The sequence below is a fragment of the Telmatherina bonti genome, assembly GCF_933228915.1.
Source record: "Telmatherina bonti genome assembly, chromosome: 11".
NCBI classification, from domain to species: Eukaryota; Metazoa; Chordata; class Actinopteri; order Atheriniformes; family Telmatherinidae; genus Telmatherina; species Telmatherina bonti.
The window spans coordinates 23,460,461-23,477,706 of NC_136629.1; the positions used below are offsets into that span (position 1 = coordinate 23,460,461).

At 37.9% G+C, this 17,246-nt stretch overlaps 1 protein-coding gene across 1 annotated transcript; it reads right to left on the minus strand.

The window, feature by feature from the left end:
* Window positions 1–744: 744 nt before the first annotated feature.
* Window positions 745–16,957, minus strand: fam135a (family with sequence similarity 135 member A). The gene is made up of 21 exons (XM_079249062.1): window positions 16,776–16,957; window positions 14,693–14,822; window positions 11,962–12,041; window positions 10,861–11,000; window positions 10,112–10,182; window positions 9,848–10,021; window positions 9,494–9,620; window positions 8,212–8,365; window positions 7,656–7,733; window positions 7,235–7,284; window positions 6,452–6,610; window positions 6,029–6,102; window positions 5,722–5,876; window positions 3,641–5,585; window positions 3,359–3,519; window positions 3,159–3,250; window positions 2,959–3,056; window positions 2,572–2,723; window positions 2,379–2,489; window positions 2,171–2,284; window positions 745–1,817 (listed from the first exon to the last, which is right to left on the minus strand). The coding sequence occupies exons 1-21, from the start codon at window positions 16,795–16,797 to the stop codon at window positions 1,612–1,614; spliced, it is 4,293 nt and encodes a 1,430-aa protein (XP_079105188.1). The 5' UTR covers window positions 16,798–16,957; the 3' UTR covers window positions 745–1,611.
* Window positions 16,958–17,246: the final 289 nt, after the last annotated feature.

Consider the following 17,246-nt stretch of genomic DNA (forward strand, 5'->3'; position numbering starts at 1 on the left):
TATCAGTTATTTTTTGTGCAATACAAACTAGTTGTATACAGAAAACAAGTTTTTACAAGTTTGCAATATGCCATGCCCACGGAAGAAACGGTGAACCTCCTCAAAATATCCAGATTGTGGACGAGCCGGTGTAATAAAAATATTTCTTCAATGGATCATTCATTCATTTTAAGAGTTATTAATTACACAGTAAACAGAAAGAGCAAGTTTCATCCACTCTATATTGTAGTTTCTATGAAATATTGCACTTACTCCTGCAGTTACTGATGGATTTTGAAGGGTACTAGCTGTTATAATGACGCCCCCTACAGGTTTATGTGGTTCATTGCAAAAACAAAGCTTCAAATGTGGCTACAATTAAAATAAATATGATAACACTATAATTATATGGAAGGGGGAAAAAAAAAGGATTTTCACCGTGATTCAAAATAGGGATGTGTAAAAAACAAAAATCAAAACGAGATATCATTAAATTATGAAATGATAGCATCTTAAAACCATACTTGTGCAAGGTATATATACACTGGTACAACTCCAGTCAGGATTTGCAACAGAAGATAGTTTTTACAAGCAGTGTGGTGTGACTTGAGCCCCCCCCCCTTTAGTTTACCAAACATTTAGAGGTAACAATCTCCAAATCCTAAAATAAACACAAGAAAACCAGTCTCGTAACCTACTTTATAATATGCATATTTAATGGTAAAGTATAATGATATATTTATATATATATATAAACAACCGCTGAGGAAATATTTCTTAATTCCAATCAATACTTTCCAGTTTAAAACATAAATAATCACCAACTGATCAAGCAAATAATTTCAATACAATTTCAATACAACATGTGCTTCTGATGAATAATAATCATTGCTTAGAACCCTTGTAATAAAATGTCCTTATGTCATCGGCAAAGCTTTACTCTCCCAACACCAGGCTGGGTAAATGTGCAGAATGCTGCAATGGCAAGGAACAGCATCAAGTATTAAGACCAAAGCCAAAGCTGCAAAATCCAAGCCACAATCCTATTTCAAATGCAATCTTTGCCCTTAAAAATGATGGAAAATTGTTGATTAAAAAAGTAACTTGTACAAATGACAATTTTCAGTACAAAAGCTAGTAAAATGTAGTTGTGGTGCAAAAATTAATGCAGTGTCTCTTAAAATTTGAGGAAAAACCTTTGCAACGGTGAGGACAGTATGTGCAGACCACTTGGGCTAGCTCACCAGAAACAGCCATCTCATTTCTGTAGCAGCTACACTTCCAGTTCAGCATCTAAAATTCCTTGAACTCTGGGTAAAATATTTTAAAGTAAAAACATGACGGATAAATAACACCAAAAATATAGCATATGATGGGGGAAATTATTTCCCAAACACAAGAAACAATGTTAAAAAAATGGCAGTAAAAAACATGATAAAAGGCAAACTCCAAATCTGCCATGATTCCAATATAAACACAAAAGTAACCAATTTTGTTCAAATGTAGTTGAAAATTGTGTTAATAACAGAAAAGATAATGCAGATGTCACAATCAGAATAACGTTTAGTTGCTGTGAGGTATTAGCGCCACATTCCTAATGTCCCAGTCAAGTGTTGCGACTCAACCAAAGGTCTACTGAAAGAACTTGAGACCTGCAACAAGGAAGAATTTCTCCAGGAAGATCTCGGAATCAAGGACAGCAATGTGAGCCGCCCGGCCAATGAGGGAGTTGGCTGTGTTGGGTAGGGCGTGAATGACATCATATCGTACAAGATTGCAGTCTTTGTTCTGAAGTACTGGCAGCAGCAGGTTCTCAATCATCTCAGCATACACAGGCCCTAAAAACATGAAACAAAAAAACCTCCAGTGTGTTGCATTGTGTGAGCATTTCTGCAAAGACTGAAAAAAGAAAATTTACAGGAAGGAATGCAAAAAAGAAAACTGAACACTGGACTAAACCTGAGTAAATAACCACTCTGTGTAACTGTCTGAAATAGTTTAAACAAAAATTGTATGTTATTGTTAAGGGGAAAGTGCAACACACAATGTTTTTAAACTCTGAGGACTGAATTTCTTCTGCTTTCTTACATCTCTGCAATGCAGACTCAGAAAAATACCTTTATTTAGATAAGAAAATTTATCATGGCTTATGATTTTCAGTGTGCTCATTGAGGATCTCACTTCCACCCACCTGTTTGTTTGTCCTTTAATGCAGTTTTACACATCTCTATCCGAGCAGAATGATAGGGAACATAGCGGTCTTGCAGTGACCCCACCAGTACCACATTCTTGAAATACTGCAAACCTTAAAAGGAAAACAATTTATAAAGTTATGCTTCTCATACTGTATTCCAAATATAGAGCCCAAAAAATGTGTTTTTAAAAACTGCATAGCTCACCAGATTTTTTACTGAGTTTGTAAAGGAAAGTTTGGCGAGGGTCAGAGTGATCCCTGCATGTCAGCTGCAGCAGTGATCCTGATTTTTTCCACTTCTGCATGAACCAAAGACCTAAGGGCAAAGTTTTAAAATTTAAAAATAATAAAACATTGCTAGTTGTTGTGAGTACAACCAGATGGTTTCTGACATTCACCTGTGTTGACAAGAGCCGAGCTGTTGTACAGTGTGCCCAGGTGTGGTCCAGATAGGGATAGAAAGGTGTGCAGCTTGGTCAGATAGCATTTAAACCTGGGCCTGGTCAGCACTGAGCGAACGATGAGGTTCCCCAGGGAATGACCCACAAAGCTGTAGATAAATTATATAGATTAGCCATGCTATGAAATATTCCATTAACAAGATTCTGCACTCATTTCAGTAGCCCTTTTTATAACATTTGCTTAGGTTTACTAGCTATGCTGCACACAGAAGAATAAGCCACTGCTACAAGTTGCTGTTTTTCCAAAATACTTCATGGCATAACCCTAAAAAACAAAACATTACAAGCTTTTTTCCTATTAATCAACAACCGGAAGCACATTACCTTATCTTTGACAAGGTAAGATTGTATATCTGAATGTACTGGACTATTTCATCCAGGAGTCGATCAGTCATTGACTCAAAGTCAGCAAAGGTGTCACTCTGCAGATGAAAAGAATAAAAAATTAACAAAAGATAAGATTTTGTTCAGTGTGCATTTGATTTAGTTATAATAACTTATGTATAAAAGGCTCTGCATTTAACCTGATTCCTTTCAGACATTAGGAAGTCGATGCGAGCACCAGGCAAACCAAGCTCAAGATAAGTCTTCACCAGTCTCAGGTCTGCACTGTTACCTACAGCAATACAGGGAACAAAAAGCAATATTTTGTGTTTGGATTAGATCCTCAAGTGTTGTAAAGGGACAGCTTTATTGTCAAAGATTCAGATGGAAGGTCTCCTACCATCCAGGCCATGGACACACACGATGAGATGGATGCCCTCTACACAGCATTCATCTTCCTCCAAGCTGAAATAGGGCACAGTGGAAGCAAGTTCTGGGACTTCACTGTATAAGAAACCAGGAAGCTTTAGCTGCTTCATTTCTTCTTTGGCCTTGATGAATCTGCAAATTTGTTATGAAATTGGTTGATTAATATTAATTTGTTGTGTGAAACATAAATGTATGCACTGATATACCATTATGAGGGAATTTAGAGAAAAAAAAAACAACCTAGATGACTCACGCTTTCATCTGTGGCGTGGGTGCACATTCATACCACTGTAGGCTGGAAGAAAAGGAGGTGGAGGAATACGAAGGTCTACCCAAACTACATCCAACACTGCTGGAGGCAAGGTTGGGGCACAGAGGGGCTTTAGATAAATCCTTTGTTCCATGGATGTATCCAATGCCAAGCTGTTCAAACAAAACACTTGTCTCTGGAACAGCTGCATCCCCTTCCACGGTTTGCTCATCGTCAGCAACACCATTTACAAAAGCATAACCATCCCCTTCCTCATAGTATCCATTTTCTATCATCTCATGTTCTGTCTCATCCTCATCTTCCTCAAGTTGTGGTCCTGTTTGGATTCCTAAAGTTATAGCAGATGTCTCTACAGGGCTGATCTCGGATACATCTGTGCTGGAGCATGAGCCAAAGTAGTTTTCTACCATTCCACGTTTCACCAAGTCAGTGCTACTGGTAGCAGAGTTACTGGAAGGGCAAGCAGTATGGGGTTCACTACGGGATTCTTTAAGGGTCCCAGGGACACTTGCTTCCTCTACTCCAAATTCAGAAGTGCCTGTTAAGTCTGTTTCCATGTCTAATGCAGGTTTTCTAAGTTGGTGATCACCTGAAACAGTGTGAGGATTGCAGGCCACATCAGGCCTTTTAGTTGGATCCCCAGAAAAGACTACACTCTGCTCCTGCACCAAAACACTAGATTTCCTGCCAGCTCGGACATCAGCCCCGCTGGAGCTCTTTGAGGAACCTTCCCCCTCATCATCAGAGGGCAGAGAGTTGATGGAAGTGAGCGAAGACTGGACCCCACTCACAGCACTTGTATTTTCTGGGTACAGAGTTTCTCCTGTGCCAGTAGGCTTCTGTACTGGGCTTTGCTGAGCAAGTCGTGGAGCAGCACTCTGGAGGGTCCTCTCAGGCTGTGGAGCAGTGACACACAATTCAGTGATACCTGGCCCTGCACAGGTATGCAGCCCTTGAACAATCTGAGTGGCAAAAGAGCTGGGTTCACTCTCAATGCCCGAGTCTGAGAGGCGAGATGAGGCACTGGGGGCTCCAACATCTGGCAGTCTGATACAATCGCCCTTTATTTGAAGTGAGACCACACAGGAGCGGCCTCGCTGTGCTGCCTCTTTACCAGGCCTTTCAAAGACAGATTCAGTTGTGGACTGTTGGGAGTCATCACAGTCTGTTTGGCTAATCTGAGGAATTTTACTGCTGAGACTTCCGTCAGACTGATATGGCAGGGGAAGCGTTGCTTTATCAGGTTGGAACTGGTCTTTATTACTTGGTTTCATCTCACTTTGCTTCAGCCCGACAGACCATGGAGGCAACTTCTGGCTACCAAGGTCCACTAGCTCACCTTTTTGAATTTGTTGGCTTGTCGCAGTAGCCCCAGTACCTGCCTGAGGATAACTGTTGGTGTCCAGAATAGAAAGAGTTTTTAAAAGCGCTTTATGAGAAGCAGCTGTACTGATGTCGTCATCCGCAACAGAATAATCAGCAAAGTTTCCAGAATGCGCTGATGTGGCACCAGAATCTAAAACAAAACTAGCATTAGTCCGTAAATAACTATTCGAGTCCCCTTGCAAGGCATTTCGTTCCTCATCATGGTTGAATGGAGCCTCTCCTTCTTTGTATTTTGCACTACTGTCCCCATAGGGAGCTTTAAGGTTCTTGTAGCCCACTAAAATCACAGAATCCTTCGATCCCTGTCTAATCAGTTTCTTGGAATTCTCAGTCTTTGAATTTTTCTTTTGTTTCACCGACTTTCCTTTGGACTTAGATGGTGGATCATAGCTATCTGGCAAGGTGTTATCCATGGGGGCACAACGGGACTCAGGAATGGGACTTGCTCCTGCACCATGGTCCTTTGTGTTGAGCTTTTCTGTTTTACTGGAAACAGAGCCAGTCCTGACATTGTGCAAGCCAAGCCAAGGTCCATCACGGTCTTCAGAGTAAATGAAATTTGGAAAAAAGCCAAAAAAATAAACCAACCAAAAAACAAATATATTTGTTAATTTTTTTTTAATTATGTGAAAGTGAGCATTTACAGTGAGCAACACTTTCAATACTTTGCTACTGACCTTCTGTGATAGAATCCAGGTATCTGTCCTCAAAGATGATTGGCAGGGAACTAACATCACCATCAAGGTCTGCGCATTCCACTGGAAGTGGAGGCAAAGACAAGAAGTAACTGGAGCTTTTGATTGCATTTGTCATCTGTTGGTGACTGTGAGCACTGATGGGAGGGCAGAGAAAGGAAAAGTAAGTTAGAGTAAGGAAAAAAAAAGTCAGCTGTGTAATTTCAAATCAATACACATCAGCCCAGACCTGACAGACAGAATCAGTGCATTGTTTAATCATGACAATAGGCATGTCAGTACAACTTACTGAAGCTCCTGATAAGCCAGCGCCGATTGTCTCGGATGTTCGAGACAAAAGAAAGCCTCAGCAAATCGCCTAACCTGTAAGAGCACACACAGAACACTTGGTTCACCATTTAAAGCTTCCTTGATGTTGTTTGTTGTTTTATTTAATAAAATGTGTATTTTACATTTCTATACAAACAAATATTGCTACACCATATATAAATGATCTGTTATAGACCCATCATGAAAAACTCCTCTTAATTTTGACCAGATCTTATATAATTGCTTTCTTTGTAAACATCATTAACTTGGCATCCGGTGCTCCAAAAAAAAAAAAAAAAAAAAAAACAAACAAAAAAAAAAAACCCAAAAAAGTGTTAAAACATGAAATAGCAATCAAGGAACACATACAAAGTTTCAATAAAATTTAAGAGGTATAACTCACTCTTAGTGCATGGTGCTCCATAGCAAGAAGGGCAGCAACATGCTCCTGCAAGGACACAACTTCTAGAAACTGTCCCCAGAGTGCCATCAGCAGAGAGCAGAGCTGAGCCAGGTTCATATTAACTAGTTCTGCCAGCTCATCGGGGGACTCAGCTTTTTGCTAAAATGAAAAGGACACAAGTTACCCAGCAGAGGGCTCAACTGAGTATATCCCCCTGACATGATGTCAAATTGTCAAACAGTCAAATATGAATTACGAAACCGTGATTAAAAACAGAGAAAACACATTTTATCTTGCTTTGACTATCAGCTTAGTAATTGGTTGTAGACTGTTTTCTAACCATCTGGCCTTGTTGAACCCAAATTCTGATGAAGTCATCTACATAGTTTTGAAATGCTTTCAGAGATGAGTATTGAGGCTTGTTCCACTAGCTGTGAAGCAACATCTAAAACAGCTGGCAAGGTGCTGACTAATTTGCTGGTGGAATTAAGTTGCAATTTGTTGAAGCTCAGCATGTTTGAAAACAGTCTTCAACTGATGGTTTTGTGGAAACTCTTCAATGACAACATCTGCATACAAAAGCAACATGCGATAAATATTTGTAGAACAAACCTTCAGTTTTGCCTTCTTACTTCTCTACATTTCATTTTGAAGCAATAACTACAACATTTCAGGTTTGAAGTCATAAAAGCTTTAATAAGGTGGCGAGCTTGTCATTTCCAACAAATGTTTTCCATCTTTAGCCACTAAGGAACAAAATCAAATGCACTCAACAGGTCTTACCTTAACTTGTTCACTCAGCTCTGTTAGACGGGCCTCTAAGTCCAGTTGTTCTGTGGAGGCAAAGTTATTTTAAGCTATTATTTAAATATGCAGAAACACTTCATAGAACCTGTGAAGCAGTCTGCATCAGAAAGTTGAGTTAGACAACACAGGTGTCAGCATGTATTATTTCTATAGGACATAACCAGAGACCAGAGTGTTAGGAAACTTTCTGCCCAAGGCCTTGTAATAAAGATGGAAAGAGAAGAGGAGTATACTGTATATACAGCAGTGAAAGATAAGATGACAGCAGTTTAAACATGTTGTCTTTGGAAAGTGGGTCAAAGAGGGCGTGGTGTTTTCTTCATGAAGAAAACTGGAGTGAAGAGGAAAAGGGAGAGAAAGGCAAGCTGTTCTGAGTTACTGTAGGGTCGGGACATACCTATGTAGACGTGTCTTTGACCTCGGGGATAGGGTCTTCTGAGAACTCGCTCATATAGGACTTGCATGCTGGGCTTGGCTAGTAAGATTGTACATATAGGCACATTTAACTTTTTTTTATTATTATGTGGTCTTGTATGTTGGGTTAATAACTGCCCACTAGTTAGGATTAGCTTTGGTAATAGCTCAGCTTGGCAGCTGTGTTTAGTTTTGCTCTAGTGGGTAGGAGACTTCTCTTCTGAGAGAAGGTATCACTTTGTGAACTTAATGAACTGAGATTAGTTACGTAAATTAAGTTTTGAAGAGTCGCTCTTGTCTGTTAAAGGGCACATTAGGGAAATGTACAGGGATAACATGAGATGACATGATATTAAAACAACAAATCCCTCCCAAAAAACAGCCATTAAAAAGCAATGAATAAATAAATAAACAGGAGGTACTGCTAAAAAGAATAAATAAATATGTTGTGTCTACAGGCTAAAAAGAAAACAAAAAACTTGTTTAAGACATGTATGTTTACGCAAGCTGATTCAAAGCCATGACGCAGCATACTGTACCTAGTTCCATGCGCTGTGAGGAGGGCAGGTCCTTGGTAGTTGAAGTGAAGTAATCAAACAGGCCCTGGTAGGCTAATAGCAGATTGGAGCAGAGGTGATGGTGCAGACTGAAAGCATGCTGCAGACAGTGGTCAGAAACCAGGAATGTCCTCCCCTAATGAACCATAAAAGACAGAGAGATTATAGATAAACAAGGAGTCAGAGAGTGCAAACCTTCACAACAGAATTTAACAAACTAAAACCTGAATCCAGATGTTGGCACAAATTTACATGAAAAATGGGCCATGCACCCCATGTGGTAAAGATTTCCAAGTCTATTCATCAATGCTAACATCCCAAAAAACAGGTACTAATCAACAAGGCATTTTCAAAAGACGTTCTAAATAATATTGATAAATAAGGAAGAAAATGTGTGTTATAGTATTCTTACTTCAGGTTGAACTGAGCTACTTATCCACACAATTATAGTATGAAGAGGAAAAACTGTCCACCTCAAAACATGCATTTAAGCCACAGAATTTCTGCACATCATCATTTTATCACCTTTTTTTTTTTTTTTTTTTTTTTTTAAATGTAAAGATTTGTTCTTATTTTTGCCATAAGTCATATTTAAAATTGGGTGGAGGCACACGTGCAGTAATCATTGTATTTCTATATTACTGATTAAGTAAATGCACTAAATGCACACATTTCATCCCAGGAACCTCTGTGGAAATCTCTGCGGTGAGCTAAAAAGTGATCAAAAGTGAGTTATTCTCAGCTTTGTATTAGTGACACATCAAGTAACGAAGAGCATTACTTTTCTGGCCAAATGACTCTGGTACAATTACCGGTATACTACTGCATATCAGAGAAAGCAGCAGCTGGTTGCCTTTCTGTGTCATGTGAGCCGATTTACTCCTGACCAAACATGACTGTGGTCTGATAGTTTCCTGTTCTTCAGCCCGACATGTAAAGCTGACAGTCTCGACATGTCTCCCCATGCTTGAAGTGAAATGAATATGCCACAACTCAACCTGAGAGAAATCTTAAATCTCAGTCCCGTCAGGTCCATGTTTCTTTGTTTTTCTTAATGCTTTGTTGACCCTGATGTGTTAAACAACCAGAATTTTACCAACATATATTTCATCTAGTGTTTGATTTATCCCATTAATCAACAGAAAACCCAGAAAAAGACTTTATGTAATGGCATTTTTAATGCTTTTGTCTTAAACAGCTTCCAACATCCTTCAAAAAGATTTGAAAATACTTTAAATACTGTCTATAAAAGGATTCCACTTACATCTGGGGACACTTGCTTGACATAAGTGCTGCCAAACACCACATTTTCCAGAGGTGGGATGATTGAGTCTTTACTCTGTGCTGGAGTATTTCGGTTAAGCCATGTGGTTTTCACAGGCCGAGGAAAACTGGGAAAAAGCATGTCAAAAGTCAAATTCAAGTGATCAAAAAAACAAACAAAAAAAAACAAAAAAACAAAAAACAACTATTCATCAACAAGTGATTCTGCTGTGTTAATTCACATTTAACTCAAAATAAAAGTTGTATTTTTCTTATTGTTCCAATGATAATAACTTAAATAAAAAACAACTTTGTGTGAATATTCAATGCAAAATAAAACTGCTGCTTGTCATACCTGATAAGAGGCTGATGTAGTGCCACAAGAGATGCATGGATAGCTACAGAGATGACAGACAGGTGGAAATAGTCAAACATGACATTGATGTGTTGGTGGATGCCTCGCTGTAGGCTAAAGTGCAGATGAACTGTGCGGCCACTGATGTTCTGCAGAGAGCTTGGATCATCAGGCCTGAAGACATAATATAGACAAGAGATGTATATCATTTCTAATTCTAACATTTTTCTAACACTGAATGCAGTTTAATGTTTCATCACCTACGTGTAATCACCATCTGTGAAATATAAGTCCAACAAGAGCTGAAAATCCATGTCACTGAGGGACTCTTCCACCTGAGGCATGTGAACAGTGATAACAGATTTACATACAAGTGATGGATGTCTTTTGATAATCTGAAAGTCAAGGAGATTTTATGTATCAAGTCTAAAAAGCCTGTAATATTTATATATTTTCTGTCTTATGATCTATGTCCTAAAGAGATGCAGGGGACAAAAGAAAAAAGCCTCAACCATAAGTTTAGAACCACAGAAACTCCATTATTTGCTTGCTATTAAACACATCAAGCTGAAGAAAGCAATTCCAAAAGATATATTTATCATAATAAACCACATTACTTTGACTTAGATCAAACTAATAATCACTGGATTCATCCTTTTGAGCAATTTGGTAGGTGCGTTGTGCATCTAATACAGTATTTGCATTAGCTTTGAAGGGCCACACAAAGGTAATATGAAGCCAAAACACTGTCCTATAAGCTATGGTACGATGAGATTCCACACCTATGCCTTTTGGATTTTTTTTTTAATGTCATACACAACTTTTTTGGGCTGAAAAGAAAAAAATAAACAATAGATAATCATTTTAGAAGCCTGTAAAAAAATAACATTCTGGCGGCATCACAAAATTTTTTTTAAAACTGGAATACTTTATTGGCAATTGCTTTAACAACGGATTTCAAGTGAATTAAACTAGTCCCCAGTAAAGGCAACACCTCTCTTTCATATACCTACCTTCTTTTCATCCAGCAGCATCATAACTTTGAAGAGAAGGACATCATTAACCACAACCTCTTCATTCTTATAAAGGATTTGGAAAGTTTTGCTGCAGATGACGTCATCTTGTACTGAAGCAGGGAATGCCAGATCAGAGCCTGAACCAAAACCACAAAGATAAACCGTCAATGACGGATAACTAATGAGTGATAGTAATCTACCTGTCTTGGGAATGCTTGAGAACCATGATAACAATAACATGTTTATGGAATAATAATACAAAGTATGTCAGTAATAAAGCCATAAATTATATATTATAATACTGCATCTAGATTTAATAAACTAAAAAAGCAGTTGTGTTTTTTAAGCTCATTTAATAATAAATACGGAGGTGGTAAATATGGGAAATAAAACAATGCATTGACAAAATGCTCTTTTAAAGATCATTTTTGGAAATATTAGATTTCTTTATGTAAGAAAAGCCATTTAAGTGTTTAAGAAATTGAGGCATAAGCACAGAGCCTTAGGTAAATACTGGAAAAAAAAAAAAAGAGTGGCCTTATGAAACAAATCAGCAACCTACCTGTATATCATTTTTCCAACAAACAGTATTAATATGTAAGAGATTAAGTGTAATCAAGGATGTACATATATAGCAGGGATCTCCAGCTCCAGTCCTTCAGAGCCACATTCCTGCAGGTTTTCTATGCGTCTCTGATCACCACACCTGACTCAGATTAGTCACTCATGATGAATTTCATCGGCTGTTGGGCCCATTTAATTCGAGTCTGGTGTTTTGAAGCTGGAATACATAAAAAACCTCCAGGACCATATTTGGGCACCCCTTATCTAAAGAATGAGGACCACTTCACAATCACATTATTTACAAGACAGAGAGAGAGAGAGAGAGAGAGAGAGACAGAGAGAGAGACATACAGAGAGAAAGAGATACAGAGAGAGAGACAGAGACAGACAGATGAGAAGCACCTCAATTCTGTCAAACATCAAAGTTTTATACAAACGTAAATGCAGATGAAAAACATTTGAGCTCAAAAAGATTAAATTTGCTAATAAAACATAAATGATATATATTGTGCACTTGGTTAAAATGTATTTTACCTCCTGGATGAAGTAGACTGGTCTCAACTTTGTGTGGAACTCGTGAGGGCACCTTGAGACTGGCACGCATTTGGTAGAACCTTTAAAAGGGTAGAAATAATTTTAAATGTTCTTAAAACATATAAAACTAGAACACTGGCTTGTTTTAAAACATTAGTAGAAGGTCTGCAAAAGGGAAACCGACCACACAAGTTAGATACAAGTGCTTGTACTTGTAAAAGGACACTACACCTCTCATAAATGAATAATGAGCACTTTCTTTTTGTAGCCACTCATGTACTAAACCTAAGCTCTCAAAGCACTGATGACTCAGAAGAGCTGAGCAGGAGTTTTATCTAGGGATGCACCGATCCAGTTTTTGGGAGTTCCAATCCAATACCAATATCTGCAATTTCAATATCTGCTGATACCGATATTTGCCAATACCAAATCTGTTTATGTGAACATTATTGTAACTATGGTTATTATTGCTGTTATAACTGTGTAAGATTTCATTAGGATGTATTGAATTACAAATCCTTTCTGAAGTTACCTCATCAATACAAATATAATAACATCACAGATTTTTATTTTAATTTGGCACATTTTAACTAAATACAACTTTAAATGAGTGCTTTTGAAACAAAGATCTAGCTTTTAGTGTAACAAAAAATGTCACATTTTAACATTCAAGGCATTTATTTCTTTTAAAACATGTCCGAAGCATGTCATCAAACACATCTGTGCTGGCTTGACTAGTGTGGTATCGGGTATCGGTTGTGGCATCGGTACAATTTTAATAATACCAAGTACAAGTACACACACTTGATATTAAGCCGATACTGATACTGCATCCCTAGTTTTATCACTGCACAGCAAGGTATCACAACATTGTTGCTTTGAAAAAACTCATTTCTAGATTTCAAAGACTGAATATTATAGCTGCTTTCCTGCTTAGTTTTAAACAGAGCAAACAGACTGCATTTCTGTAGTATTTTCCAACTGTGATTGACTAACAGAATATTTTACATTTTAAGTCAATTCCTCACTCACACATGGGGTACAGTATTTAACCTACGGAGACTATGATAAGTGTCCTGGAGAAGCCGGGGATCAAACCAACAACCATTGAAGTATCACTGGATCCACTTTTACTACTGAATTAGAAAACAAAATACTAAATATGAAGTTGACAACCGGTCTATACAGTATTAGCAATGATAAAGTAAAGTCCAACACATAGATACAGCATTTCAGTCAAAACGTGCATCTTTCATAACTTCATAACTTTATGTAATCTTTGCTGTCTGTACCAGACGAACCAACATTACAGGTTTTCAAAAACAACATAGCATGGCGTAAAGAGTAGTCAAACCAGGAAATCCCAAATCTTATTGCGTTATAGCACAGTAAATTACCCATTGCGGTACAATTACTACAAAGCACTTCACTCTCAGACTGCAGGTTTACTAGCGGTCCCCAGTCTCAAAGAGTACTATGGGAGGAAGGACCTTTAGCTATCAGGCTCTTCTCTTATGGAACCAGCTCCCACCGTGAGTTCGGGAAGCAGACTCCCTCCACACCTTTAAGATCAAGCTGAAAACCTTCCTTTTCCGTGATTCTTATAGTTAGTATATGAGCATCTCCTGAGCTGGAGTCTGCATGTACAGGACCCAACTGTACAGGTTATGCTCATTGCTCTTATAGTTATGGGTAGTCTAACCATCCATTACTTATGTAGCAATGGGGATGTTACTTGATGCATTGAGAAGTACCTCGCTCTATTTCTCTAATATATCAATGTATAAATATATGCCAATATTGCCGTCTCTAACTTATTTCTCCTTTTTTTCCACAGGTCTTCCCGAATAAGTGCAGTTGTACATGTTAATCTGTCTTTCCTGTCCTCTCCACCCCAACCAGTCGAGGCAGATGGCTGCCCTCCCTGAGCTGGGTTCTGCCAGAGGTTTTCTTCATGTTAAAGGGGAGTTTTTTTCCTTCCCATTGTCGCCGCGTGCATGCTCAGGATGGGGGATTGGATTGAAGTCATGACTCGATGCAATCAGTTGGTTTCTATTATAGGATATGTATGAATTGGCTTGAAATTATGTGTATGTTGATTCGTGTATGTAAAGTGCCCTCTGACAACATTGTTCTGAAGTGGCGCTATACAAATAAAGTTGAATTGAACTGAATTGAATTAAAACATTTGTATCAAAAGCATTTGTTGTCTGACTAAATGTTAGTCACTGTATCGTTTATTACTTCTCTGAAGACAGATATCCTTTTGTTTCTATTAAGCATTGTTTAACTTTATTATTTTAGTACTGCAGCTGTCTAGTTATCAGGATACAAATTCAAATCAAGTGAGCCAGAGGAGTTCTAGTTCCTTCATACCTGCTGTATAGTTCCCTGTATTACAAAGTGTCATTCAGGTTCTTTACTGAGCACCTTATAAAAACTGCAAAAATCTTCATATTTCTCCCTGAATTTCTCCATCACTTTCAAGCTGAAATACTAGATGGTTTGTTAAATATAAACATTTGGCAAGTCTTCCCCTGAAATCATTTGAAAAAAAGGCAGGCCTTTCCCTAAAATTCCCAACAGGTGACTGGAAGACACTCCTCTCTTTCAAAAGCAAACTTGCCGAATATTTTTTGGGCAATGAATTCATGAACTGTCACCTGTTGCAAGTCACATTAAGAAGAAAACACCATGTTAAATTTTGTGGAAACACTGAGACAGAACTCACCCTCTTTGGAACAGGTCCACATTGTAGAACTTGTGGAGTTCCACAGAGAACTCCACTGTGGCCTGGACTTCAGTCATCTTGAGCTCTACAGGCAGGTGTGCCTTACATAATCTAGGATAAATCTGGATGCCTGCAGGTAAAAGTAACAAAATATATTTGGTCCATCACTCTTAAAAAAAAAAAAAAAAAAAAAAGATAAGAAAAGGCAGGAAGAAAGCAAGGAGAATTTTTCTTTTTAACTCCTTGCCTAATATTTGTTTTTGTGTACAATAGTATTTTAATAATTAATGAATAATAACTGCAACAACTCCAATTATATAAAATGATAGAAGCCTTAAATAATATGAAAGTCTCATTAATTTTAATATTTAAGGAACATCCACTAAAAGAATAGACAGATAGATAGCATGTAGACACAATATATAGTAGTGTTTACTGACTTTTTATTTATTATATTTTTAATGGTAATTATTCTGACATGAGGTTGACATTTTCCACAATGTCCTCTGGGCATAATTAGTTAAATACCCATACAATAATAGTATCTGGCAGCAGAAGAGAAAACACCATTTATAACACTGCAAGAACAAGAAATATATAACCCCAGAAATAAACACAGATATCCATGTCATTTATTGCGAACATTTTTAGCGCAAGACTTATTGAGCCCTAATTAAAGAAAAGACCATGCATATATTTTTGGATGTAGCTGAAGAAAGAAAAACTGGCAACAACAATTATACAGATGCTGCCTAAATTAGTCATGTAAGAAATAAATACTTCATCTACTGGGCAACAACATGACATTGTGTTCATGTCTGTAAAAAAAAACCACCAAGACACAAAAGTCCCCTATGAATTTTACCTGGAGCAAAACTTCTAAAATCCCTGAAAGATACTTTGGTTAAATCCACTCTGTAACTAAGCAGCGAGACCTACAATAATACCAAGGAAATAAGGACATCGTCATCCTGTACAACAGTGAATAGTTCTGTTCGTAATTATTGCATAGGGTAAATGTTTACACAAAAGTCCACAATGCAATTCAATAAAAAAGAACAGTTTACATTTGGGTTACTATGGTCAAGACTTCATAGAGGATATATAATCTGTTTTGGGTGGTGGAAATAACTGGTTTATCTAGTTAGTCTTCATTTAAGAACTCAGGATATAATTCTACAATATAAAAAAGCTGTTCCCAGAAATACAACTGCTGAAGTAGGGCATTTACTGGTCTGCTGAGATGTTGCTGTCAATAAACTACCACTAGAAAAATGCTCCCATGAGGTTTCTACATTTGTTAGACATCTATTGCAATGGGAGAGAAAAGTGGTTTTTATCATTTACGTAGTCAAGAAAGGATTAATAAGATTTAGTTCAATTGATTCTGTACAACTCTGCGATAAATACCTGCTCAATAAGTCTCTCTCTTTTTTTTTTCTTTTTTTTTACTGTCCAAGAATATGAAATCAATATCATAAAACATCAACATGATACCTTGTAATTCAAACATCATTGCCAACACTGGGGGAAAAAAAAACAACTTTATATACTTATATAGATAGATAGATAGATATTATAGGTGTATCTGTCATTTTCAACATACAGCGCCTCTGATCAGCCACATTTATGATATATCGGCGTTGCTGACGAGTAAATGTAACCACACTTAAGACATTTCGATCAAACAATTTTCCTCCTGCAGAGTAAAACAGAAACCAAGTCCCCACAAGAAATCGACTTGACAAGACGTTTGATGGTCCGCGGTCGGTTCCCTCTTTTAAAAGATTGTTAGGTTTGGAAGCTATGACTAAAGTGAGTGCTGTGACATGATCTCTTGACTAGTGTACACAATCTCTGCAGAGGTATCATTTCTTTTCGGTTACACATCAGCGACCAAAACATATTTCTAAAGGCCCACGGGTACTAAGGCACGAATCACAAAATATACAAAATACGTGAACACACTATAAAAATTCTCCTTTGAAAGCCAGTTTGCTAACGCTGGCAGTTAATATTAGCCACCCAACATGCAGCTGACACCAGATAACATTAGCCGCACAGAAAAGCTAACACCACTCACCATTGCGTTGGCAAGCTAGCATTAGCCTGCTAATGAGCGTTAGCTCCAATTTCAGTTCTCTTGTTGTTTTTTGACTAAAGGGTGCTGACAGAAAACCCTTCTTGACGTAACCTTTCACTTCCTTATCTGGCAACGTATGTATGACAAAAGCCCTTAAAACTGACAACAAAGCCGACTGGCCATGTAGCTGTCTGGCTGAGCTGTTTGCTAGGCAAATCCAGCTAACTGTGCTCAATCTGAGGAGCTGACAGCAGCTCACTGATGAACATCCAACTGTGCGTAACTGCACATTGCAGAAGCGCAGCTGACGCAGTGCCAATTTTGTTTGTCCGTGAATGGAACCTAAATTATTATTATGATTATTATTATTATTCACGAAACTTTTTTATGTTGGTCTCATTACTCTTGCAGGGCCACTCTTACTGGCACAAACTGCAGAGTGCTTTCTTTTTCACATAGAACAGAGAGGAC

Bases quoted from the DNA above. Each gene is read 5' to 3' on its own strand.
- fam135a (XM_079249062.1), bottom strand. From the start codon at position 16,797: ATGCTAGCTTGCCAACGCAATG. The intron at 12,042-14,692 runs GTGAGTTCTGTC...ACCCTTTTAAAG, and splicing joins GTGGACCTGTTCCAAAGAGG to GTTCTACCAAATGCGTGCCA. The intron at 10,183-10,860 runs GTAGGTATATGA...CACATGCCTCAG, and splicing joins TGCTGCTGGATGAAAAGAAG to GTGGAAGAGTCCCTCAGTGA.